This window comes from Salmo salar, chromosome ssa12 (genome assembly GCF_905237065.1).
Source record: "Salmo salar chromosome ssa12, Ssal_v3.1, whole genome shotgun sequence".
NCBI lineage: Eukaryota > Metazoa > Chordata > Actinopteri > Salmoniformes > Salmonidae > Salmo > Salmo salar.
This window is the reverse complement of record NC_059453.1, coordinates 30,099,259-30,121,921: the sequence shown is the minus strand read 5'-3', so window position 1 is coordinate 30,121,921 and position 22,663 is coordinate 30,099,259. Positions and strand designations below refer to the sequence as shown.

General features: G+C 45.6%; 2 protein-coding genes across 3 annotated transcripts; one reads left to right on the top strand and one right to left on the bottom strand.

Annotated features, from left to right (window-relative positions):
- Window positions 1-1,689: 1,689 nt before the first annotated feature.
- LOC106564728 (nuclear pore complex protein Nup133) lies at window positions 1,690-18,073 on the bottom strand. Its single transcript, XM_014131022.2, has 26 exons — window positions 17,837-18,073; window positions 17,621-17,736; window positions 17,393-17,496; window positions 17,056-17,160; window positions 16,639-16,770; window positions 14,144-14,314; window positions 13,890-14,045; window positions 13,221-13,291; window positions 12,945-13,092; window positions 12,493-12,643; window positions 11,999-12,144; window positions 11,685-11,776; window positions 11,041-11,204; window positions 10,793-10,887; window positions 9,546-9,770; window positions 9,160-9,282; window positions 5,351-5,450; window positions 4,874-5,131; window positions 4,502-4,635; window positions 3,923-4,081; window positions 3,614-3,749; window positions 3,274-3,392; window positions 2,666-2,746; window positions 2,508-2,572; window positions 2,206-2,294; window positions 1,690-1,958 (listed from the first exon to the last, which is right to left on the bottom strand). The coding sequence occupies exons 1-26, from the start codon at window positions 17,962-17,964 to the stop codon at window positions 1,822-1,824; spliced, it is 3,405 nt and encodes a 1,134-aa protein (XP_013986497.1). The 5' UTR covers window positions 17,965-18,073; the 3' UTR covers window positions 1,690-1,821.
- A 228-nt stretch (window positions 18,074-18,301) lies between these two features.
- Window positions 18,302-22,182, top strand: LOC106564729 (TAF5-like RNA polymerase II p300/CBP-associated factor-associated factor 65 kDa subunit 5L). 2 transcript variants are annotated; one of them, XM_014131024.2, is made up of 5 exons: window positions 18,302-18,493; window positions 18,999-19,140; window positions 19,375-19,479; window positions 19,666-20,444; window positions 20,617-22,182. In XM_014131024.2, exons 2-5 carry the CDS (start codon window positions 19,002-19,004, stop codon window positions 21,412-21,414), a joined length of 1,821 nt encoding a protein of 606 aa, XP_013986499.1. In that variant the 5' UTR covers window positions 18,302-18,493; window positions 18,999-19,001; the 3' UTR covers window positions 21,415-22,182. The 2 variants fall into 2 exon arrangements, with proteins under 2 accessions (XP_013986499.1, XP_013986498.1); XM_014131023.1 differs by having other exon boundaries at window positions 18,304-18,493; window positions 19,663-20,444.
- Window positions 22,183-22,663: the final 481 nt, after the last annotated feature.

Below are 22,663 nucleotides of genomic sequence, written 5' to 3'. Positions count from 1 at the left end.
AATTGATAAGAACATGTCAAGTATAGCATTTTTTGGGGCGGGAATTGTCTCTCAAATGGTCTTTGAAATGTGTGTTTATGTGTAGCTGTTAGTCTAGTAATATTTTTTGTACAAAAAGTTTGAAAACCCATTTAAAATTACAATTAAAATCTCTCTCAAACTTTTCACAAGGGTCATGATTTAACATTGACTTTATTCTGCAGCATCAACAACAGCAAATAGAGGGGGGGGGGGGTTGTGTCAAGTTTGAGATGAGGGCGTTTGTGGTAGCTGGTCACTTGTAACTTCCGCATTTACTACAGTGGCCATGGTCTAGTTTCTCTGAACAGGGGGTAGCTCTGAACAGGGGGGCTAGGTGAAAGCAGATAGGACCCTAGCCATGCACAGTCGAACAGCTGCAGCCAGCCACCAAGGCATGGACAATTCCTTTTTTGTAGCCCCAGCGTTTAAAAAAAGCATCTTTATAAACTGATATGTTTGTCCAACTGCTAACTCATCACTGCCAAGGTATCCAACTAAACATACTTGTGGAAAGGTATTTTAGTACAAGAAAACTAAATGTTTAAAATTGCATTATCCAACTTCCATTGGTCCCTATAATTTTTTTTTTAGCTTTGATAGGAATGTTATTGATGGGATAGCCTACTTCAAATACCAATATTAACATTTTTTACATTTGTCATTTAACGGACGCTCTTATCCAGAGCGACTTACAGTAGTGGTTTATTATCGTACTGGTCTCCCGTGGGAATCAAACCCACAACCCTGGCGTTGCAAGCGCCATGCGGGACCAATACTCAGGCTCGTAAATGTAATCTCCATACCAACCATACACAACACCACCATCCACGGAGGCATTCTACAAGCCAGACAGGAAGTCCTGTAATAAAATATTCCAAACCTAGAGCTCCCACACAAACAATCTGTCAAAGATCAGTGAAAGTCTCTACTAAGTAGTGTCAGCATCCATATGACAACTACTCAAAATAGTCATTCAAGACTATTGATAAGGTTTGAAAGAGTATGCTTAGAAGCCTATCAAAAGCACACTTTCTCTGAGGGAGTTCTTTCAATCCCCCCATATAGGGCTACTGAACTTTCAATCCCCCTCCCCCATAACGACAGTGGTGGTAATTTATTGTGTATGTCCCTAATTTAACCTCTATTTTCTATTTTTAGGACAAGACACAGTGGCCATCTGCTTCTGCCATTGGTGAAAGTGGATCAGTTGCAGACTCCTCGAAGGGTTGGAGGAGACACTTGAGGAGTCAGGCCCCGCTATTTAAACAAGAACCCAATACAGTTGGCAATGTAGGCTACAGCACCCAATGGCTTGCTGCAGAAATCCAATAGCCTATTATGGCATGTTAGTCAATGAGTGTGGCTTGTTGTTGAGTTGGATGTTGTGTTAATTTTGAGCGGCTAGTATAGGTATATTTTCCACGAGGTGTGTACTGTTTCATCTATCTGGTCCTAGCCTAATGGCTCCAGTTGAATCCATGACATTTACTCTCCTGACTTTTACTCAAGCAATTATCACAGGAGATATAGGTGTATTGGAGATTCAGGATTTGTAACTACATATGTTGCTTTTTCCCAGGTTATTGAGGTAAGGAAATAAAACAATATATTTTGTTTTTCAAAAACTTAAAGGAGTCTTGTGAATGCCAAAATCAAAAGAAAAGAACATTTACAGAAATATGACTTTTATTTAGAAAATGCAACACGTTATCTTTTTGTCAAACAAACAGTAAAAATGGAAAGTAAGGAACAAACCAAGTGCAACCTGGGAGACACAGTTGTGAAAGGGGTCAGGGGTCATCAGATCTGTGCTTGCAGGTAATGTTCATAGTTGGCCCGCAGTACAAACTCAAAAGTGGGCTTTGATTTCAAAGCCTCCATCTCGTCCAGTTGAAGAAGGTCTTTGAAGTCAGGAAGGTAGGTCTGTAGAGAAACACCTGGAAAACAACAAGAGAAGACATTCTGAATAGGTTGGAATGGTCATAAAGAGGTACATAAACAGAGCAGTGACACTCAATAGCCTTTTCAATATTTTGTAATTAATAACAAAAAATATTACAACAATCTCCTAAATATTTCTTAAGTAACTCTTGAAATGTGTTGTTAACAAACAAATTAACTGATGAGAATACAGTGAAATCCTTTGGTCACACACCGAGACAAAATGGCTACTGCAGTGCTTACCTTCTTGTATGAGCTTGAGGAGGATCTTGACAAAGATGCTGTCCTTGGCTGCCTCCAGAGGGTCATCGTTCCCATCAGCAGACGACCAGCTGTGAGCAACACAGCGGAAAGGAAGCTCAATGCAAACTTACAGTAATAACAATAATGCTTATTAATTCATTGACAGCGTAAATAAATAACAAAAATATAAGATAAGTGTCAAACAGCGTATTTACACCTTTCAAATATAGAATTAGGAAATTAGCAAGAAAGGGAGTAAGAGTGAGATATTAGAAGGATTAGGGCCATTGAGCGGTACTTACTCGTCTTTCTTGAGGGCCTTGCAGAAGATCTCACACTTGAGTCCCTCAATGTCCACAGCGTCCTCCTGCAACAAGAATATGGCCCATATCAGTGAACCCTGACAGACCTGATTAATCAACCCTGAGCTAATGATTCATGCTAGCGACAGTAGGACTACCTCGTCTATGTACTCCAGTAGATCCAGAGCCTTCTTGAAGTCATACTCATTGGCTCGTCGATTGTCATCACAAATATACAGCTGGTGAGAAGAGAGAAAAATGAGGTCAGTCCATTGGTATTTGTGGGAGTTGTATTTTGGGGTTCAGTTGGTGACAGGAGGATAGATGTGTGTGTTGTATTGTCATCGTGTGTCTGTGTGGTGGCAGGTATGTGGATTTATGTAGAGTTGCTGGTTGTGCGACTGTGCGTGTGTGGTCTACATAAGCTATAAGGCATGAGGGGGTGTGGTATATGGCCAATATACCACAGCTAACGGCTGTTCATAAGCATGACACAACGTGGAGTGCCTGGATACAATCCTTAGGTGTGGTATATTGCCCATATATCACAAACCCCTGAGGTGCCTTATTACTATTATAAACTGGTTACCAACGAAATTAGAGCGGTATAAAAACATTGTCATACCCGTATACGGTCTGATATACCATAGCTGTCAGCCAATCAGCATTCAGGGCTCGAACCACCCAGTTTATAATGGTGCATTGATAAGGTTGTCTGTGTTGGGTTATGTGGTAATGTGAGTGGTCCACTGATGTGTGTTCTTACATGAATAAGGTTGTGAGCGCTGAGCAGGGGCATGGTGTCTGGGTTCTGTTGTTTCTCCTCCAGCAGCTGTTTGGGCAGAGTCTCCTGGTGCAGCAAGAACCTCTCCTGCTCTACCATGTCTGTAGGATGACAAGGAAAACACTGGTGATATCCCTGCAGAACTCACCAATTACACAACCCACAGTGAACAGAGGTTTCCTTGCTTCTTTTGCATCAAACAGGGTCTGTTGTCTTAGGGCTAAATACTAACACAGTTTGAAATACATGTTCATAATTCCCATTGACAATAATGTATGATTTAAGTGAGAATTAAGTAGCAGTATCTCAAGTAGCCCCTTACCGTCTACTTGTTTCTTCATCACAGCCTCAGGCATGTCTGATGCCAGGGCAGTCAGTTTACTGAGAGCCAGCAGGGTCTTCTTCTTCACAAAGTAACGCGTCTCCATGTTGGCCTGGCCATACAGGGTTTTGTGGGCCTGGGGAGTGATGGTCAAATAAATATCACAAATGCAACACTGTTTATATTAACATGGGAAACTAAACTATGTCTACTGTAAGTCTTTTCATATGAAGCAGCATGTTCACAAGTTAGCTACTAAGGTCAACTGATGTGTGTGTGTATGTGTGAGAGAGTGTGTGTTCCACTTACACTGCTGAAGTCATGTACGTGGATGTGGTGCAGCCAGCTGAGGTGTTCGTGGGACTGCAGGAAGCTGGCCAGCTGCCGGTGCTGGGCGATGGGCTGGGAGAGCAGCTTGCCCCGCTTTCCCTTCTCCATGTACCAGCGGAACAGGAAGTCCGCAAAGTTCTACAGGAAGTGACATGGAAATTAAATGAAACACGCAGCATTTTTGGAATCCTAATCTAGTCCTAGCTTGAGAAATAACAACATTTTTATCCCATAATGGGTATCAATGTATGATTTACGTGTGCAGTCTTAGTAACGGCAGGTAGGCTAGCGGTTAAGCGCGTTAGGCCAGTAACCAAAAGATTGTTGGTTCGAATCCCCGAGCCGACTAGGTGAAAATTTGTTGATGTGCCCTTGAGCAAGGCACTTAACCCTGATTGCTCCTGTAAGTCGCTCTGGATAAGAGTGTCTGCTAAATAAATAAAAATGTAACATGCAAATATCTGTGTTCTTATTGGACCAGTTCAAGGAGTACCTCCCCATTTCAAAATTTCTCCAACTAATGAACACCACCCAGGTTTTAGAGGATTAGTGTCTAACCTGGTCGGCGAACTTGGCCATGTAGTGCTGCAGTCTATTCTGGTTGTCAGTCTGCTCACACATCTGGACCAGGATGTCAAAGTCACAGTACTTCTCTGCCAGTGCCGCCACCCACTGGTACTGACCCAGCTCCACTGGAACATAAAGAAAAGTTAACACCCTTAATATTATTTAAGTGTACATAATACCTTTATAATGGAAGCAATAAGCAGTCAGGCTTATATTTTTCATAAATTATCAGCTACATTTAGCTATAAAATGTGTAATTCAACTGTAATTCCACTTATTTTGTATTCCAAAATGTCTTGACCCGGTAACCAAACACTCAAGCCAAAATGTCCGCCCGGTATTTTGCGTTCAACCTCCACTCACACAGTGGTGCGAGCAGCTCAGAGCGGCGCTGCGTGTACTCCATCTCCAGGGTGTTGTAGCGGTCCTGCTGGCCCGGCCGGCCTGGTCTCAGTGAGGTCAGCTGGGAAACGTAGCCTCCCAGGAGCACGTCCAGCAGCGCTGCCAGCTGCTCGTTCAGGCCATTGCGCAGCTCCGAGTCGGCGTGAGGGTACACGTCACGCAGGATCACCTCGTGCTGGCGGGCGATGACGGTGCGCACCCCGCCCAGACCGCTAGAGGCTGTGGGGAGAGAAAGAGACAGGTTTAGGGATTAAGGGCGCATCTCAATTGTCTTACATTTGGGAGACTCTAAATTCTTCTCCTTCATCGCAGTGAAAGGGATCTAGCGTATCACTTTCACCTATCCTGTCTTTTCAGATCAGTTGACATTAACAAAAGGAGACAAGGCGTTACAAGAAGTTACTTTAGATTACTATGTGTGTTCAACAGGGAATGTACCGGTCCATGGGATGTATTCTGGCTCAGCAGGGGTGCTCTCTGAGGCTCTGTACAGTGAGGCCTTGGTGTCTCTGTACTGACCAGCAGCCTGCAGCATGTCCTGGAATACAACACACAAACGTACACAAATTACTGACTGTGCCATTACAAGAAATACAACCTCACAAGCAACATGACATACAGATGAAGTCAGAAGTTAACATACACTTTGGTTAGAGTCATTAAAACTTGTTTTTCAACCACTCCACAAATTTCTTGTTAACAAACTATAGTTTTGGCAAGTCTGTTAGGACATCTACTTTGTGCATGACACAAGTACTTTTTCCAACAATTGTTTACAGACAGATTATTTAACCTTTATAACTTACTGTATCACAATTCCAGTGGGTCAGAAGTTTACATACACTAAGTTGACTGTGCCTTTAAACAGCTTGGAAAATTCCAGAAAACGATGTCATGGCTTTAGAAGCTTCTGATAGGCTAATTGACATAATTTGAGTCAATTGGAGGTCTACCTGTGGATGTATTTCAAGGCCTACCTTCGAACTCAATGCCTCTTTGCTTGACATCATGGGAAAATCAAAAGAAATCAGCTAAGACCTCAGAAAAAAAATTGAAGACCTCCACAAGTCTGGTTCATCCTTGGGAGCAATTTCCAAACGCCTGAAGGCACCACGTTCATCTGTACAAACAATAGTACACAAGTATAAACACCATGGGACCACGCAGCTGTCATACCGCTCAGGAAGGAGACGCGTTCTGTCTCCTAGAGATGAACGTACCTTTGTGCGAAAAGTGCAAATCAATCCCAGAAGAACAGCAAAGAACCTTGTGAAGATGCTGGAGGAAACCGGTACAAAAGTATCTATATCCACAGTAAAAAGAGTCCTATATCGACATAACCTGACGGGCCACTCAGCAAGGAAGAAGCCACTGCTCCAAAACCGCCATAAAAATGCCAGACTACGATTTGCAACTGTACATAGGGACAAAGATCGTACTTTTTGGAGAAATGTCCTCTGGTCTGATGAAACAAAAATAGAACTGTTTGGCCATAATGACCATCGTTAGGTTTGGAGGAAATAGGGGGAGGCTTGCAAGCCCGAAGAACACCATCCCAACCGTGAAGCACGGGGGTGGCAGCATCATGTTGTGGGGGTGCTTTGCTGCAGGAGGGACTGGTGCACTTCACAAAATAGATGGCATCATGAGGGAGGAAATTATGTGGATATATTGAAGCAACATCTCAAGACATCAGTCAGGATGTTAAAGCTTGGTCGCAAATGGGTCTTCTAAAATGGACAATGCCCCCAAGCATACTTCCAAAGTTGTGGAAAAATGGCTTAAGGACAACAGAGTCAAGGTATTGGAGTGGCCATCACAAAGCCCTGACCTGAATCCTATAGAAACATTTCCGGGCAGAACTGAAAAAGCGTGTGCGAGCAAGGAGGCCAACAAACCTGACTAATTTACACCAGCTCTGTCAGGAGGAATGGGCTAAAATTCACCCAACTTATTGTGGGAAGCTTGTGGAAGGCTACCTGAAACATTTGAACCAAGTTAAACAATTTAAAGGCAATGCTTCCAAATACTAATTGAGTGTATGTAAACTTCTGACCCACTGAGAATGTGATCAAAGAAATAAAAGCTGAAATAAATCATTCACTCTACTATTATTCTGACATTTCACATTCTTAAAATAAAGTGGTGATCCTAACTGACCTAAGACAGGGAATTTTTACTTGGATTAAATGTCAGGAATTGTGAAGAACTGAGTTTAAATGTATTTGGCTAAGGTGTATGTAAACTTCCGACTTCAACTGTACATATATGAACAAAAATATAAACGCAACAGGCAACAATTTCAATGATTTTACTGAGTTACAGTTCATATAAGGAAATCAGTCAATTGAAATAAATTCATTAGGCCCTAATCTATGGATTTCACATGACTGGGCAGGGGTACAGCCATGGGTGGGCATAGGCCCACCCACTTGGGAGCCAGGTCCAGCAACTGGGGAGCCAGGCCCAGCACGAGGTGCACCTGTGTAATGATCATGCTGTTTAATCAGCTTTTTGATATGCCACACCTGTCAGGTGGATGGATTATCTGGGCAAAGAAGAAATGCTCACTAACAGGAAAGGTAAACAAATTAGAGAGAAATACATTTTTTGTGCGTATGGAACATTTCTGGGATCTTTTATTTCAGCTCATGGACCAACACTTTAAATGTTGCACTTATATTGTTGCTCAGCATATATACAGTGCATTCGGAAAGTATTCAGACTCCTTGACCTTTTCCACACTTTGTAAGGTTACGGCCTTATTCAAAAATGTATTAAAATACATTATTGTTCCTCATTAAATCTACACGCAATACCCCATAATGACAAAGCGAAAACAGGTTAAGACATTTTTGCAAATTTATGACAAATAAATACCTTATTTACATAAGTACTCAGACCCTTTGCTATGAGACTCAAAATTGAGCTCAGGTGCATCCTGTTTCCATTTATAATCCTTGAGATGTTTCTACAACTTGATTGGAGTCCACCTGTGGTCAATTCAATTGATAGGACATGATTTGGAAAGGCACACACCTGTCTATATAAAAGGTCTCACAGTTGACAGTGCATGTCAGAGCAAAACCCAGCCATGAGGTCGAAGGAATTGTCCGTAGCGCTCCGAGACAGGATTGTGTCGAGGCATAGATCTAGGGAAGAGTACCAAAAAATGTCTGCAGCATTGAAGATCCCCAAGAACCCAGTGGCCTCAATCAGTTTGGAACCACCAAGACTCTTCCTAGAGCTGGCCGCCCAGCCAAACTGAGCAATCGGCCTTGGTCAGGGAGGTGACCAAGAACCCGATGGTCACTCTGACAGAGCTCCAGAGTTCCTCTGTGGAGATGGGAGAACCTTCCAGAAGGACAACCATCTCTGTAGCACTCCACCTATCAGGCCTTTATGGTAGAGTGGCTAGACTGAAGCCATTCCTCAGTAAAAGGCACATGACAGCCCACTTGGAGTTTGCCAAAAGGCACCTAAAGGACTCTCAGACCATGAGAAACAAAATTCTCTGGTCTGATGAAACCAAGATTGAACTCTTTGGCCTGAATGCCAAACGTCACATCTGGAGGAAACCTGGCACCACCCCTACGGTGAAGCATGGTGGTGGCAGTATCATGCTGTGGGGATGTTTTCTGCGGCAGGGACTGGGAGACTAGTCATGATCGAAGGAAAGATGAACGGAGCAAAGTACAGAGAGATCCTTGATGAAAGCCTTCTCCAGAGCGTTCAGGACCTCAGAATGGGGCGAAGGTTCACCTTCCAACAGGACAATGACCCTAAGCACACAGCCAAGACAATGCAGGTGTGGCTTCGGGACAAGTCTCTGAATGTCCTTGAGTGGCCCAGCCAGAGCCTGGACTTGAACCCGATCCACCATCTCTGGAGAGACCTGAAAATAGCTGTGCAGTGACGCTCCCCATCCAACCTGACAGAGCTTGAGAGGATCTGCAGAGAAGAATGGGAAAAACTCCCCAAATACAGGTGTGGGTCTGAATACTTAGGTAAATGTGATATTTTTTTGCATATATTTGCAAAAATGTCTAAAAACCTGTTTTTGCTTTGTCATTATGGGGTAGTGTGTGTAGATTGTCAAGGGGTCTGAATACTTTACGAATGCACTGTAGATACACAGTATATATAAGCACACCATATGATCAAAAGGCAACCATACACATGCATGGAAGATACGTGACTAACAATATGGATGTGGATACAGAGCCTGCACTGCCTGTGTTGTGTACCTTGATGATGGTGTTGACACTGAGCACCACTTCAGCCCACTTCACAGAGTCCACAGGGTTCTCCTTCAGAGTCCTCTCCTCCTCTTCTAGTAGACACTCAAAGACTGAGGAGATTTGAGACACCTACACACACACACACACACACACACACACACACACACACACACACACACACACACACACACACACCTCTTAATAACCTCACCTGAGGCATAAGACAGAAGCTTCCCACAATCCCAAAGCTAATGTTTTGACATTGAAAACATGATTTTATGATTTAAATTGGAATCTCAAATCATCTAAATTGTGTGAAGACCCCAACTATTATCTCTGTCATTGTCACCAGACCCCAACTCTGCTGGGGATATTATCTCTGTCATTGTCACCTCTCTGAAGAAGATGTCGGCAGCCGTGAGGCTGGTGGACACGGTTGCGTTGCTCTTCCTCAAGGCAATGAGGATGGCGCGATTGATCAGCTCGCCGTGCTTGGCGTGGTGGTTCTTCAGCGTCATGGCCGCCTGTAGCTTCTCGGCGTGCTCACACAGCAACAGGCGCGTCGCCATGGGAGACGAGCGCACCGCGGTCTGGCCCAGCCGGTCCAGGAGACCCACCTGTGGGGGAAGGGAGGTGTACCAGTATGAGAACAAGTTCTCATTTACAACTGCGACCTGGCCAAGTTAAAGCAAAGCAGTGCGACAAAAACAACAACAGAGTTACACATAAATAAACGTACAGTCAATAACACAGTAGAAAAATCTATGTACAGTGTGTGCAAATGGAGTAAGGAGGTAAGGCAATAAATAGGCCATAGTAGCGAAGTAATTACAATTTAGAAAATTAACACTGGAGTGATAGATGTGCAGATGATGATGTGCAAGTAGAAATAGTGGTGTGTAAAAGAGCAGAAAAGTAAATAAAAACAATATGGGGATGAGGTAGGCAGTTGGGTGGGCTATTTACAGATGGGCTGTGTACAGCTGCAGCAATCAGTAAGCTGCTCAGATAGCTGATGTTTAAAGTTAGTGAGGGAGATATCGCTGAAGTTGGAGACGTATTTTTGCAATTCGTTCCAGTCATTGGCAGCAGAGAACTGGAAGGAAAGGCGGCCAAAGGAGGAATTGGCTTTGGAGATGACCAGTGAGATACCTGCTGGAGTGCGTGCTACAGGTGGGTGCTGTTATGGTGACCAGTGAGCTGAGATAAGGCGGAGCGTTACCTAGCAAAGAAGTAACGGGCAGGTGCGGGCAGCGATACCGATCGCTGCCCGCACCCGCCCGCCCGACTACCATCACTACTTTGGACGGTTCTGACTTAGAATATGTGGAAGAGCATGCATTTAGTTTTACTAGCGTTTAAGAGCAGTTGGAGGCCACGGAAGGAGTGTTGTATGGCATTGAAGCTCGTTTGGAAATCGGGGTGTGGAGTAACGAGATAAGGTTGTTGAACTCAGTCATGACATATCGATCTTTATTCAGAAATCTGTGAGGAGCCCTGTAGTGAAGTCCGATCCCACGGTGACCCATATGATTAGAATTATTCCGGATTAAACGGGATTGAAATGCATTTCTATGCAGGTGGCCCACAGGATTAGAATTATTCAGGACTGAAATAGATTTCTATGCAGGTGACCCACCTGTAGCAGGAAGTCCATGAAGCAGCCGTGGGCCTTCATCTTGTCCTCCAGCTGGTGGAGGATGATGAGGGAGGTCAGGGGGAAGCCAGCACTCTCTGGACACGACAACACAGAAACAAGGTCACTTCTATGTGGAACAATATATTCAATCATTTTGATAGAAAAGAACTACAGGTTTCCATGTCTTCGCCTGTCTACATTTCTCTCCCTCTTTTCCTGTTCTCCCTCCCTCCCTCCCTCTGTCCCACCGTCAGGGACAGACTCGGCCCAGCGGGGGTCTGAGGCTGGGTAGTCGTCCACCAGGTCCAGGTTGATCCGGGTCACCACCAGGTCCAGCTCCCCGCCCACCTCACCGTCCCCCTTCGGGGGGAACAGCTCATCTGTCATGGTCTGGGCCCCCACCAGGTCATTCCTGACAATCACAACAGTTACGTTCTACTCACAACATTGTAAGGTAAACTCAATAGTAACCATGTTTATTGCTTAGATCATTTAACCAGGTCATTCCTGAAAACACATAAAATATTTTCACAGAATTACTTAGTGGTACTCATTACTTAGTGGTACCCCATTCACTCGATGTGTACATGTACTCTCTCACAGTCACTCACAAACACTCCCTCCCTCTTTCTGTAAAAAAAACTCACAGAGCTCTGCATCCTCATTTGGCAGTAACAGCTGCTCGAGCTTACCAACAACAGGGCAGATGCAATCACAGAGAGCAAGTAATTACACAGACCGAAATCCACATCGTCCTCAACACAGGGACATTTTTTTTTAGGGGAGAAACAAACAAATTCCCTTGTTTTACAAAGGGGGTCTGTGTCACTGTGAATAAATCTCAAACTTGAGCAATTGGAGCCAACGACACACAATCATTCTGCAGACTTACCTGCAAAACTGCAGGAACGCTGCTTTTAGGAGTTTGGTTTTGTCCTCTTGCGCTACAGACTCCATCCTAGTTGGAGTCTCCATAGGAGTTGCCTTGAAACCAAAAAGTGTGAATTCATAAATAATGTACGTCATAAAACAATGTGAACTCACTAATTATGTAAAAATTATGAAAATGAAAAAAAAAAAAAAACATTGCTAGTCCACCAATTGAATGTCATCTCATTATTCATACAAGTCAAATGACCCAATTGGTGACCCAGTTCCATATCAGAGACCTAGCACTGCTTTATTTAATCTGACTCTACTCCCTACCTCAGCCAAGGAGAAGCAGAGGGAGTCCTCCATAGTCTCAGGCAGCATGGATGCACTCTCCCTGGCCACCACGGCCACCAGACCACTGTTCTGGGAGAAGAACACTGGCAGGTTGGCACAGCAGCCCCCACCACGCAGACGGTCACCTGGAGAGATGAAGGAGGACGGTGAGAATGGAAACATGGGAGGCGAGTCAAGTCAAATTGACCATTCATGAAAATGGATAATGATCTAAAAAGACAAAAGGTTTGTTGATATTATTATGATAACTATGAATTACTGAGAGCTGTTGTTGTAGCCATCTACACCATTCACTCATCAATACCATTCAGTTTAAAACATTGGGTGCATGTCAACAGTCTCTAAAGGCTTCCTCTTCTTGTCAAATGTATTTTCTTCATTAAGAAAAGGAGATGAGGAAAAAGGGACAATTTTAAACTATTGAGAGGCACCCAATGTCTTCTAACCTTGAGTCCATTATCCATGTCTCTTACCAGGTGTGTTGAAGGGGATCTTCTCCTCAGGTAGACCTCCTCTGCCAGTACCGGTGGAGCAGGCAAACACCAGCTCCTCGTTGTACAGGAAGGCAGCAGGGCTGGAGGCCCGTGGTAACACCAGCCTCATGGCCTGGAGGGCATCCTCACTCTGAGGGGAATAACACATCATATCAACCATTAGACAAATAAACATCGACATTTAAACTGAAGGAAGACCAATATGGTTGATCATTTTCATGTCTGAAAAATAGCATTCTATTTTGTCGAAATGCATGAAATTCATGAAAATGTAGAAAGCCATGAAGCCTTGAGCATATTCATAGCAAGTCTACTTAGGGAACCTATTGCCACTTTGAAACTGATAAAAAAATAAGTTTTTTTAAATAATGAACCATAATACACCATTTCAGTTGAAGCCCAACAGTGACCAGGGTTGAGTGAAAACTGACCTGGAAGGGGGGGTTGAACTTGGTGACCTCCACAGAGAGCTCCTCAGAGATGTTGTTGCCGTTGTCCAGCAGGGTGACCAGGCAGAAGTAGGCCAGGCAGGGGGAGTCTGAGGGGTGCCAGGCTGCTGCCAACACTACCAGGCCATCCCTGGAACACCAAATTATAGTCAGAAGTATGTAGAATCATAAAAAGTCGCAGTCCCCAGCTGACTATTACATCAAATCACGTAGTGAGATAAATACACATCCAGAAACCTAGACGAGAGCTCGACTTACTGGCTCAGCTGCATGTCCATGTAGGTAACGTTCACTCCCTCCTTGATTTCCTCATAGTTGCTCTCTGACCCCTGATTATTGGTGAGAGAAAAAAAAAACAGGTCATGCCTTCAGGACAATCATCCAATCTACTGGTTACTACCAAAATAAAGGAAACACCAACGTAAGTGTCTTAATAGGGTGTTGGGCCACCACGAGTCGCCGGAAAAGCGTTGATGCACCTTGGCATAGATTCTACAAGTGTCTGGAACTCTATTGGAGGGATGCAATACAATTGTTCCACAATAAACTGCATAATTTGGTGTTTTGTTGATGGTGTCTCAGGCGTCGCTCCAGGATCTTACATAAGTGTTCAATTGGGTGGAGATCTGGTGACAGACACACACACGCTTTAAACCCCCTATACTCCTCTGAGACCCCGCTTTCAAAGTAACTGAGATCTCTTCTAGCCATGGTTGCCATAATGGCTAAGCATGATGATATGTTCATTTATTAATTAACTCAGGAAGCACATGCTTTGTGTCCCTCATTTACTCAAGTGTTTCCTTTATTGTTGCAGAGACCTGTACAACCAAGGGGACAGTTCACCTCAAAGTAACGCACCATGATTTAACGCAACCTGACAAAGTAACGCAACACGACATCCATGTAAAGTGTTGTTCTGCTTACCCAGATGGCGTCGGCGACACTCTCCGTCAGAGCGCGGCTGGAGTCCCAGCTGAGGACCTGGCGCTCTGTGACCTCATCCACCTCCCATTTACTGAGCCCACAGGAGGTCAGAGTATACAGGCAGCCCGTCTCTGCCACCCACAAAACACTGTGGAGCTATAGAGGGAGAAGAGGGTATGTGAGCTGTTATCATCATATTACCCACTAATGACTATATTTTGGGGATTCCTAGGACTCCACTAGAAGAAACGTGCATTGTTGTTGGTAAGCGGGGCGAGCATGCCAAAGAGGCTGGAGACGCGGCGTCCGATGCCGGAAAGCACCCCCTGGCCCTGCTGTAGCGCCCTCTGCAGCGGCTTTCCGGAGGGGTCCGCCCCGAGACGCATCAACTGGCCCTTATAGGATGACACGATGAAACTACCCCCCTGAGGGAAGAGAGGGATGGTGGGATGAGGGAGGAGAGGAAAGGGGATGAAATCAACAGCACATAATGTTTAATCAGATAAATATGCTCAAAATGTATCTGTGTGCTACCATTTTAGACAGAATTTGTTGGTAATTCTCAATCCACTAATAATGAGAACCTGCTCTATACATCCTTTATCTGTGATCGCGGAGCAGCGCTGTATTCAAGTGCATTGGAGATGTTGTACCCACTGTGCCTATTAAAACCTACCCTAACCAGACACCGTGGATGGATGGCGGCATTCGCGCAAAACTGAAAGCGCGATCCACCGCATTTAACCATGGAAAGAGGTCTGGGAATATGACTGAATATAAACAGTGTAGTTATTCCATCCGCAAGGTAATCAAACAAGTGAAATGCCAGTACAGGGACATGGTGGAGTCGCAATTCAACGGATACGAGACGTATGTGGCAGGGTCTACTTCAAATCACGGACCACAATAAGAAAACCAGCCACCGACGTCACACTTCCAGACAAACTAAACACCTTCTTTGCCGGCTTTGAGGATAACACAGTGCCAGTGTAGCGGCCCGCTAACAAGGACTGCCCCCCCGTGGCTTAAACATGTTAACCCTCGCAAGGCTGCTGGCCCAGACGGCATCACTAGCCACGTCCTCAGAGCATGCGCAGACCAGCTGGCTGGTGTGTTTACAGACATAGTCAATCGCTCCCTATCCCAGTCTGTTGTCCCCACATGCTTCAAGATGGCTACCATTGTTCCTGTACCCAAGAAGGCAAAGGTAACTGAACTAAATGACTACCGCCCCGTAGCACTCACTTCTATCATCATGAAGTGCTTTGAGAGACTAGTCAAGGATCATATCACCTCCACCTTACCGGCCACCCTAGACCCACTTCAGTTTGCATAACGCCCCAACAGGTCCACAGACGACGCAATCGCCATCACACTGCCCTATCCCATCTGGACAAAATGAATACCTATGTAAGAATGCTGTTCACTGACTACAGCTCAGCATTCAACACCATAGTACCCTCCAAGCTCATCATCAAGCTGGAGGCCCTGGGTCTCAACCCTGCCCTGTGCAATTGGGTCCTGGTCTTTCTGACGGGCCGCCCCCAGGTGGTGAAGGTAGGAAACAACATCTCCACTTCGCTGACCCTCAACACTGGGGCCCCACTTGGGTGCGTGCTCAGCCCCCTCCTGTACTCCCTGTTCACCCACGACTGCGTGGCCATGCACGCCTCCAACTCAATCATCAAGTTTGCAGACGACACAACAGTAGTGGCTTGATTACCAATAACAACGAGAAAGCCTACAGGGAGGAGGTGAGGGCACTCAGAGTGTGGTGTCAGGAAAACAACCTCTCACTCAACGCTAACAAAACAAAGGAGATGATCGTGGACTTCAGGAAACAGCAGAGGGAGCACCCCCCTATCCACATCGATGGGACAGCAGTGGAGAAGATGGAAAGTTTTAAGTTCTTAGGCGTAAACATCACAGACAAACTGAAATGGTCCACCCACACAGACAGTGTGGTGAAGAAGGCACAGTGCCTCTTCAACCTCAGGAGAATGAAGAAATTTGGCTTGTCACCCAAAACCCTGACAAACCTTTTTGATGCACAATCGAGAGCATCCTGTATCACAGCCTGGTACGGCAATAGCACCGCCCTCAACCGCAAGGCTCTCCACGCATCACAGAGGGAAAACTACCTGCCCTCCATGACACCTTCAGCACCCGATGTCACAGGAAGGCCAAAACGATCATCAAGGACATCAACCACCCGAGCCACTGCCTGTTCACACCGCTATTATCCAGAAGGCGAGGTCAGTACAGGTGCATCAAAGCTGGGACCGAGAGACTGAAAAACAGCTTCTATCTCAAGGCCATCAGACTGTTAAACAACAATCACTAACTCAGAGAGGCTGCTGCCTACATTGACACCCAATCACTGCCCAATTTAATAAATGGCTCACTAGTCACTTTAAACAATGCCACTGTAAATAATGCCACTTTTATAATGTTTACATATCTTACATTACTCATATCACATGTATATACTGTATTTTATACCATCTATTGCACCTTGTCTATGCCGCTCGGCCATCGCTCATCCATATACTTATATGTACATATTCTCATTCACCCCTTTAGATTTGTGTGTATTTGGTTGTTGTTGTGGAATTGTTAGATATTACTGCACTGTCGGAACTTGAAGCACAAGCATTTCGCTACACTCGCATTAACATCTACTAACCATGTGTATGTGACAAATAAAATTTGATTTGAAGAACAATGCATCCACAACATATCAACTTACCCTAACAGCCACAACAAAGTTGCAGAGGTTTTTGCCCATGTCGACCACAGTCTCAGCGTAATTCCCCTCGTGGGCCAAACTGGGCCAGAACCGGGCTGTTCCCTCTGGAGCCACCGCCATGACAGAGATAGACTGAGCATTCAAGACAAAGTCCCACAACAGTAAACAACCATGACTGATGGTGAGTTGATTGGAATTTCAGTTCATTTGTTCCTGATTATTAGCCTGGGTGCCAGCTTATTCAGTCAGGAATGCCTTGTCAAGACAACAACAAGTAGGCTAAAGCAGAAAGAGACCGACACTCAGGTTAGCTGCTCAACAGCTAACAGTTAAATCATTAGGCAGACAGGTGAACGCGTCACACATTCGGAGGTTGAATAGTTTACTTTCCTGATTAGTGATATAGTCATTGATTACCTGAACAGTGGCAGTCTCCAGAGGGCTGGGAGATGATATCGAGATGAGATCAGCATAGTAGACAAACTCACTAGTGGGCAGCTGGAGGCCCTTACATACTGACAACTAGGAAACACAACAGAGAAGGTTCACGCATTGGCACTGCATGTTTTTTTATTATAGGACACACTGTATCAATGCGTTGCATATCTCATCATTATCAACCAGGGTTGTGTATCCAGTGTTGAAACGGAGTGACACAAAGTGGTAGGGTTCTACCTGGACTTGCCCAATAAGGAGGGCTCATTTTGTGTTCCGTTTCAAAGCGTTTTGCTACGGTGTGACCTACTGACTGTACCTTTGCAACAGCAGTCTGGCAGATCTTCCAGATGATCAGTCTCTCTCCACACACCATCCATGCCCAGCCACTCTCATCAACCTTCACAGAGATCTGGTCATCATCTGTGGGTCACAAAACACAGAACCCATGGGAGAGGAGAGCATTGATCGGGATGACCTGTACAATGCATTCTACAGCATGTAGAACTCGCAGAGAGATAATGACAGGAAAGAGTCAATGACCCACCATCAGCCATAGTCAAAGCCTCCATGACTTTGACAGGTAGAGAAGACCCAAACGTCTGGACATCGAAGTGGAGTGCTTCTGAAGTTGAGTAGCTCTGCACACGCGTGGGAGTTGATCTGGAAATGAGAGGGCCAGCAGTTGTTTAAAAACACTCCAAGATTGACTGTGCCTGAAGAGACACTGTTGACAATGGCATGATGGAGCATGGACACTCACCTCGCTGCTAACGACGTTCTACGTGGGGAAAAGAGAAGCCCTGTAGGTGTACCGGCGAGACTCTTTCTACCGGTGACCCTTGAGGACTGCCTGCGGCCTGAACAAGGGGTGGAACGAGGGCTAAACATCGTAGCTATGCCCCAAAATGCTCAATATTAATTCAACTTCAGACAGCTCTTCTTATTTTGCGCGCACAATATGAAACTTCAGGCGCATGAAATATACGTCATGAAATACAAAATCAAATTCGCAGTACATAGTTGATCCACTAGATCGTGCCATTGAAAACATTTCTTTGCACACAAATTTTTACGAATAACATTGTCATTGATGAATAAACCCTTCAATTAAAATTGTATTACACTATTACTGATTGTGGATTGATTGGCTTTTGCAAGTAGCTAGTTGTAGTGTTTTGGGTGTCAGTAAACAGAACACAAAATTGATTTCTTGCCATCACATTCAGGCAAGATGAGTCAATCGATCGATGACTGCAAGATGAGAGCGAGCTGCTATTTTTGATGGAAGGGGTGGACATACATGATGGGGTTGCTACGATAGGCAACGGGATATTTGTGATAAAAAACAATCACACTGCATAAATATAATCTCCTTAATAGCTGTAACTGACAACGAAGAATATCAGCACGATATGCAGTGAGTGGCCAAGTTGTTGTTGATGAGATGTTTTTCGTTAATAAACCCGCTTAAAGTTCCCGAAAGGTCCGTGTGGCCCTTCTATCGACTAGCTAGCTTAGCTAACGTTAGCTGCTGGCTAGTTTGCTAATGACAGGACTGCAGTACTCTTTACTTAAACTGTTTGGTGCATCATTTTACCAGTGCATTTGTTGCTCACTTGTACGGACATGTCATTCATGATTCTCCCAAGTTTGCATAGTGACCCTTGTTAACACTGGCTAGCAGTCTTATTGAATGGTTGTTGTTGGAAAGTGTTAGCTACAGCGCTGAAGTGAGTTACTCATGGGTCTATGTAATTCCAGCAAGTTATTAATATAGCTATCTAATTTCTAGCAGTGTTTGTAAGGAGTTAACTCATTTATGGAAATGCAATCCAGTAAGTTACAGCAGCTAAACAACGTCTTAACGCAGGTAAAGCATTTGCTTTTGCCCATGGTGTTAAACTGTTTTAATATTTTCCCAGGTTATGAAGCGGGTACGCACGGAGCAGATCCAGTACACTGTAGCTCAGTACCTGAAGCGGAGGCAGTATGTGGACACTGAAAGTTCCCTGAAGGGGGCTAAACTGTCCCATTCCGCAGAGGAGATGGCTGCCAACCTCACAGGTGAGGCTTTGAAGTGGCAGCTAGCCGGTATCTGGTGCTAAGCTTTATGACCAAATCAAGTTAAACTAGTATCACAGATGTAATGGGTGAATGATGCCAACTATTTTTGCAGACATGATTCAGCAAATCTCACTTATGGAGAAGCTCAAGCATTATCTTTTAGTTTAGGATGAGTAGTACCAGGTGATTACTCATGGACATATACCTAATCTTATTGTCTCTTTCTTTGAGCAGTGCAGACAGAGTTGGGGTGTGCAAACATTGTCTCTGCTGCCCCTTGCCAAGCTGACCCTCAACAGTACGAGACCCAATTTTCCAGACTTCGCAATTTTCTCTCAGGTACTTAACAATTGCATAGAGAATGGAGACTGATGATATGTACGCTGCTATGCAACATTGGGATATGTTCCAGTGTCCATACTAGCTTACCACTTAGTATGAAGCAATGTATTGTAAATGCTATGCTAGTTATTGTTGGCATAGGATCGTGGCCTTACTCTTTGTTTATTTTCTCTGGTCCAGAAGCGGTGTTGCCATGGGGCCAGGAGGTGAGCTGCATCATGTACCCGCTCTTCGTTTACCTCCACCTGGACATGGTGCGCTGCAGCCTGAAGGGGGCGGTGGATGGCTTCTACAGCCGCTTCCACGGCCTCTTCCTGGGGGACGCCGAGCAGCGCTCCACCGTGGAGCAGCTTCGCCATGTCCTCACCCAGCAGGATGTCACCGCCAACCCCAAGCTCCTGGCCTTCCTCGACCACAAGTACGTGGTGAACCTGACGGAGCCGGCCTACAGTTACTTGTTACGCTACCTGCAGAGCGAAGACAACAGTACCCTCTGCAGGGCCCTCAGCACCCACGTCCAGGTAGAGGTCACCTCCTCACCACGCACCGACTACCAGCTGTACGGGACGACGGGTGCGGGAGCTACCGGGGCCGCCACCACGGCCCCCAACTCTACCTCCTCGTGGTCGGGCACGGATGGCCCTGAGCGAGGAGAGGTGGCGGGGGTGGAGGTCCCCACAGGGATCCCGCAGAGCGAGGCGGCCCTGGAGGCACTGCAGGACTGCATTAAGAAGGTGCGTGAGGGGCCGCCGTCACTCACCACCGTGTGCTTCTACGCCTTCCAGCACACGGAGCAGCTACTGAACACGGCAGAGGTGTCGGCCGACAGCAAGCTGCTGGCCGCCGGGTTCGACAGCTCGGCCGTCAAGCTATGGAGTCTTAGGGCCAGGAAACTGAAGGCCAGGCCACACCGGACCGACGTGTCACACATCCGCCTAGCATGCGACGTGCTGGAAGAGGAGGTGAGAGGATTTTCTTTGGTTACGATTTTTACAGAAAAAGTCAGTTGTTAGATAAATGACATGGCGGTTGTTAGTATCTCTGCTGCCAAGTATGGCAAACCTTTACATATCTAGGCAGTACAATGGTGTTTCCTCTGAAAATGTCAATGCGCTCTTTTCCCCCTGTATTCAGGCAGATGAAGAGGATGGCTCGGGCAGCGAGATCAAGACCCTGCGTGGCCACAGCGGTCCGGTGTTCCGCACAGCCTTCCTGACAGACAGCTCGGGCCTGCTATCCTGCTCGGAGGACACGTCCATTCGCTACTGGGACCTGGGCAGCTTCACCAACACGGCCCTCTACCAGGGCCACGCCTACCCCGTCTGGGACGTGGACGTCAGCCCCTGCAGCCTCTACTTTGCCAGCGGCTCTCACGACCGCACTGCCCGCCTCTGGACCTTCTCCAGGACCTACCCCCTGAGGCTCTACGCCGGCCACCTAGCGGACGTGGACTGCGTCAAGTTCCACCCCAATTCAAACTACCTGGCCACAGGCTCAACGGATAAAACCGTCCGCCTCTGGAGTACCCAGCAGGGGGCGTCAGTGCGCCTGTTCACAGGCCACCGCGGCCCTGTGTTGTCCGTAGCCTTCGCGCCCAACGGGAAGTACCTGGCGTCGGCGGGCGAGGACCAGCGGGTGAAGCTGTGGGACCTGGCCTCAGGGGCTCTGGTCAAGGACCTGAGGGGCCACACGGACAGTGTCACCAGCCTGTCGTTCAGCCCCGACAGCAGCCTGGTGGCCTCCTCTTCCATGGACAACTCAGTCAGGGTGTGGGACATCCGAAACTCCCACGGGACGACCCACGTGGATGGCTCATCCAGCGAGCTGGTGGGGCTCTACACAGGCAACACCAGCAACGTGCTCAACGTCCAGTTCATGGCCTGTAACTTGCTCCTGGTGACGGGAACAGCGCAGGAGAAACATGGACAGTAGCCGTTTTGTTTGGCCTGTCTGTTTAGTTTTGTTTAAAAGACTGTTGTGTCCATCTCAAACATGTTCACCATGGAGACATACATGTTTTCTTCCCTAAGCCAATCACAGAGAGGCTTAATTTCAGGTCAAAAGGTCACCTGCTAAAATTGCCCACTCAAGGTTGTTTTTGACAAGATCTCTGAGTAGAATAAGAGCTGTTAATCTGAACATACTGCAAAAAATGACTTGGTTTTATTTTGATGCTTATATCCACAATGCCAAAATGAGAAGTTACATGGAAGAGGGTAGATTCGTAGGAAAGGACTTGTGATTTATGGCATTTTCACTGAGAACTACTTGATGGGTCCTACTAGTGAGACCTCAACTGTTCAGGCTTCCGAAATGTTTCCAATAAATTTACATCAAAGTAGAATGTTAGCTTGGCATGATTACGGATGAGGATTGCATTTTGGGTCTAGTGCCTTGATGGTCAACACCTGTTTTATTCGGTCACGCACAAAATTCACATTGATCTAAAAAATGGGTCTCTGGCTATTCGATTACATGAGTTTTTTAAAATCAGCATCTCCCCAGAATTTGTCCTCATACAGTTGTTAAACATCATCACCGCTAATTGAGAATGGTGGTATGCTATGAAATGCTGAACTGTGATCAATATGAGAGTAGTCACAGGTGAAGAATGACAGCTGTACTTTGTTTCTTACCATTCTGTTAGTGGCATTATTTGTAATATGCTGAGAAGTGTAAATATATTTTTGTAATCTCTGACTGGCTGTACCTGGTTTTTCTTTTTCAAGAGAGTTGGCACCCTGTTGCATGTTTTTCTTTGTGGGTGAAAATGAATTGAGAAAGTTTAGAGAAAGATTTGGACTTGGAGTGTTTATATTGTTTCATATCTATAATGGTAAAGATAAAACAAATGGACACTCTTGTCAGTTGACATACATTTTCTGTTCATATCAGCCTTTTTTTGGTAAACGATCGTTTCTTTTTAAATGGCCTTTTAATAACGTCATAGGATCAACTATTTCTCCACAAATTGATCCTGATCTTTAAGATCTAAATCTTGTGCTGTTCCACTTCAAATATACATAACATGTTAGCAGTGACTTCAAATCTGTCACTACCTAAAAACCTGACATTCTAGAACACATTCTATAGTGAACTCTCATACCAGAGGGCGAGCAGTAACAGCCAGTTGGGCAGGGAAAGTGGGCGAGGTCAGGTGTGTTGCCATGGGAGTGGACAA

Bases quoted from the DNA above. Each gene is read 5' to 3' on its own strand.
- LOC106564728 (XM_014131022.2), bottom strand. From the start codon at position 17,964: ATGTTTAGCCCTCGTTCCACCCCTTGTTCAGGCCGCAGGCAGTCCTCA. The intron at 10,888-11,040 runs GTGGGACAGAGG...TGTCGTGTCCAG, and splicing joins GGCCGAGTCTGTCCCTGACG to AGAGTGCTGGCTTCCCCCTG. The intron at 4,636-4,873 runs GTGAGTGGAGGT...TTTATGTTCCAG, and splicing joins TGAGCTGCTCGCACCACTGT to TGGAGCTGGGTCAGTACCAG.
- LOC106564729 (XM_014131023.1), top strand. From the start codon at position 19,002: ATGAAGCGGGTACGCACGGAGCAGATCCAGTACACTGTAGCTCAGTAC. The intron at 19,480-19,662 runs GTACTTAACAAT...TCTCTGGTCCAG, and splicing joins ACTTCGCAATTTTCTCTCAG to AAGCGGTGTTGCCATGGGGC. The intron at 20,445-20,616 runs GTGAGAGGATTT...CCCTGTATTCAG, and splicing joins GCGACGTGCTGGAAGAGGAG to GCAGATGAAGAGGATGGCTC.